Here is a 3,701-nt window from a genome sequence, read left to right as displayed (position 1 = left end):
TTTCCCTATTTTCAGCACTTCTGAGACCACAGGTGGAATACTGGGTCCAGTTTGGGGTTTTCTCAATACAAGACACACATTGACAGTTACAAGGGATCTCCAGAGGTCCCTTCCAACCTAAATTAGTCCATGATTCTGCAAACGAGCAGCTGTGAAAGAAGTGGAAGAGAAAGAACACAGATTCTTTGAGCCAGGATTGTTGCTAAAGCCCTTGTGTTGTGAAAATACAGCCCCAGGTTCTCCAGAGCAGAGGAGTGTTAGCTTTCATATGCAGTAATTGATTACAAAACATTTCACTCCCTTCTCCAGGAGAAACTGAGCTGCTGCTAATTATGGAGATTACATCAAGAAAGATGAGCTAAAGGGAGGGAAGACAGGATTTCAATTTTAGAAAGACTGAAAAATCAGAGGTCTCACAAGAGAAATCTGAACAAACAGGTGGGAGACAGAAGCAGCAAACCTACTGCTCTAAATGGATAAGCCCAGCAGAGAGTCAATGGGATTTCATCTGCTCCTATCATTCTTAATTTTTTTTACACAATTAAACTCTATATTGCAATGAAATTTTTTGTCAGACCTCTGAAAAGTCTACCTGCATTGCAACTGCATAAAGAGGTTCATAAAAATTAGTGAATAAACAAAATAATTACTTACGAGTATGAAGGATTGACATTTGCCAGTTGCACAACTGGAGTTTTAACAGGTTCTACAGCAATCAGTATATCTTGTTCTATAGCCATAGGGAGCACAGCATAACCACAGTAGTCTATATGTTCTCCTACCAAAGAAACAGACAATTACAATATTTTTTAATAGTTCTTTCTAGAACAGCAGAAACAGGGCTTCTACAGGGGTTCAGTGTTGTTTACTGTATGAAAATATTTCTGATTATAGTCTCAACGACTTTTGGGGTGCATTTCCTCCATTTCATATTGCTGTACAAAAATTTTGGTTTTTTCTTTATTTTATCTATTACATCTGTTTATAAATCTTTGCATTTTAACATTGGATTATAAAAATTTTAGAAAACACTATGTGGATTATTGTCCAGCAATGAGAATGGCCATGTTATTTATACACTGTCGTGACAGTACAAAACATAAGTCAAATCGATCCAATCTAACTGACGACAGGAAAAGAAAAAGGCACCACATGACTCCTCATTGTGATCTCCTCTGCTCATGTAGACATGTCTCTATGGAAGAGTAAAGAAGAGAAGATGATGGTAGAATCGTTTCATGCTCTACCATATGCATTGCTCTATGGCTGGTTATATTTGTTAACTTAAATTATAATGGAAGATTTAAAAAAATATATTAATTTAACTTGTGGATGCACTGTTCATCAACTACTTTTGATTGGATCTCCAAACGCTTTCAAACAAATAGTATACAACCATAAGGTGGAAAGTTATTCCAATTTTCAAAACCATCACTACTGTCTACAGATTTTTTTTTCCAACGTTGATAAAGTTGAGTGTGCAGTTGTTTATAATAAGGTCTAGTAAAAGTTATTAGAGTATTACATTATATTTTCCATTTATCACAAGCAACACAATGGCAGATAAAATAACAAAAGATTACTTTTTCACTTTTACCTATTAAGTTGACTCGCCCTGGTGCACGAACATAGAACTTGGGAGCTGATCCAAATTTTGACATAAACCTCTCCTTCAGTTTCTGCAATCTGAAAGGCAGATTAGAAACATTTAGAAGGACTCTATTTGCATAAAAGGCAGGTAGTTTCACTGTTTCTTGAAATAAATTAGATTCAATTTTTTCAAGTATGTAGAGTTTTCTTTGTTACATCAGGAGTGCCATTAAGCTGCTTATTTTTGCTCTTCATATAACATTGATTGTGACAGAAGACTATTAAGAATATTATAATAAGAAATACTTATGTTCACTTGTCTGTGGCACTGGGATTTGCCACACACACAGAGGCACTCCCTTCAAAGTCTGACTGCACCAGGCCTGAGCAAGTTAATTTTCTTCTAGGTTTTCACTTTTATCAACTTCCATATTAGTCACTACCCCATTTCTGTACAAAAGTGTATGCAGAGACTAAAATTCCAAACCTCAGATGATCCCTGTGACTTACTGAGACAGTATTTACAGCAACAATTCCCAGAAAGTTCTGGTTTTCCATTTAGAGATGCTAGATGTGCCACTGAAAGTTCCAATGCTAAGAAAAATCTGGCATATTGCTTTGTTTTCTAAGACTGTAAAACTATCTAGCTTCCACCTTGTGTTTGCAAAGTTGGGATGCTTCAGCTTGTCATGCACAAGCAGTGGGTAAACAAAGACTGAGAAGAAATTAAGCTGTTGTCTTAGTGAACACAGAAAATTTGTTAGTGCTTCACTTCAAAACTACCTTAAATCAATGTAGGTTGCACACTGAGCCATTAACTTTCATTCATACAAGCAACAAACTAAAACAATGAATAGGCAGTAAGAATACAAGAAAAATAGTCTTTAAATTTGACTTAGAATATTCCCCCACTATACCCTGTTGGCTTTAACAGATGTAACTGATTAATTATTTTGGGGTTTTTTGTTTTGTTTTTTAGTCTACTAACAAAAAACCAGTGACAGGAACACTGTTAAGGTTACTACAATTAGTCTAAAACTAGAACTGGAAGCCTAGTTAATGCAAAGCATAAGTAAGAAGATAGCAACGAGAAACAGATGTTACAAAATTTCACAGTCAATTATTTCGTTTGTACTTCTTTGTAAAAGCTGTGTTACTGACCAACTACATATATTTGAATGTTTTGTAGAATTTATTTAGATGGAAAGCTAGTAAATATTATTTGTTGTGGTTTTTTTAAGCAGATCTTTCAGTACTTTTCCACCTCAGAACAAAGCTGTATCAGGTCCCTTTAGAATTTCCCCTTATAATCTCCCCTAGTATTGACTAGTTTATCACTCTTCCAACTAGCAGAAGCAATTTCTGCCATTTCACTGTACAATCCCTTTTCTAGATCGCACTAATAATATTACAGTCCATGGGGGAAATCTGTTGGCAGAATTCTAGGTGTTAACTTTATTCTTTTTGTGTAAGTATTTAGAATGCTGCTTTGTTTCACAGATATTTTTATAGTGGTGTTGGTACCAAGAGACTAAGAACAAACAGCAGTCATGAGGGCATGTTTATCTAAGTGCTGACTGATCTCTTTTTTAAATGTGGGTTTTACAAGCAGGCCTGATGAAAGGCTATTTACAGGCTTTGGCCTTGATGTTGCAACAGGCATGCAGCATTTTAAGCACCTACATCAAAGATGACTGTCAGAAGTGCTAAGCAAAGGCATCCCTCACAACTTCACACATCCAAGCCTGGAAATGCTGAACTCATCCTTTCCACATAACTTAAGACTGAAACGCAGTGCAGTCTGATGCAAGTAACAGAAGTTTTTTTTAAAAATACCCTTCTCCAGTGCTAACAAAGGTAAAAAAGGTTTGTTTGAACTGTTTTTGCGTTCCGTTTCCACACAACTCTGAGGAAAACGCATGCCACAGGCATACTGGCCCAGAGGCCTACGCTGTTCCAGGGCATTTCTCTCACAGCCGAAAGGACGAGAGGATAATCAGTATGCCCAGAATTCTGAAAAAAACACCTGTTAGGAGGAAAGCTGAATGAATGATTCCTCCTCCTGCCACACGGGCACGGTGTGAGAAGCACCAGGAGCTGTGCGGGGCGGG

The 3,701-nt window shown here is 36.9% G+C and overlaps 1 protein-coding gene across 1 annotated transcript in view; it reads right to left on the bottom strand.

Moving 5' to 3' along the window:
* GALK2 (galactokinase 2) overlaps positions 1-2,405 on the bottom strand; it is a 42,645-nt gene extending 40,240 nt beyond the window's left edge. The window contains exons 1-3 of the mRNA XM_009994553.1: positions 2,374-2,405; positions 1,598-1,686; positions 655-778 (exon numbers count right to left, since the gene is read on the bottom strand). Coding sequence (XP_009992855.1) covers positions 655-778; positions 1,598-1,686; positions 2,374-2,405 — 245 coding nt within the window. The remainder of the gene's footprint in view (positions 1-654; positions 779-1,597; positions 1,687-2,373) is intronic.
* Positions 2,406-3,701: the final 1,296 nt, after the last annotated feature.

Source organism: Chaetura pelagica, unplaced genomic scaffold (genome assembly GCF_000747805.2).
Source record: "Chaetura pelagica isolate M959 unplaced genomic scaffold, ChaPel_1.0 scaffold222, whole genome shotgun sequence".
Taxonomy (NCBI): domain Eukaryota; kingdom Metazoa; phylum Chordata; class Aves; order Apodiformes; family Apodidae; genus Chaetura; species Chaetura pelagica.
The sequence above is the reverse complement of the archived record's forward strand: the minus strand, read 5'-3'. Positions and strand labels throughout refer to the sequence as shown.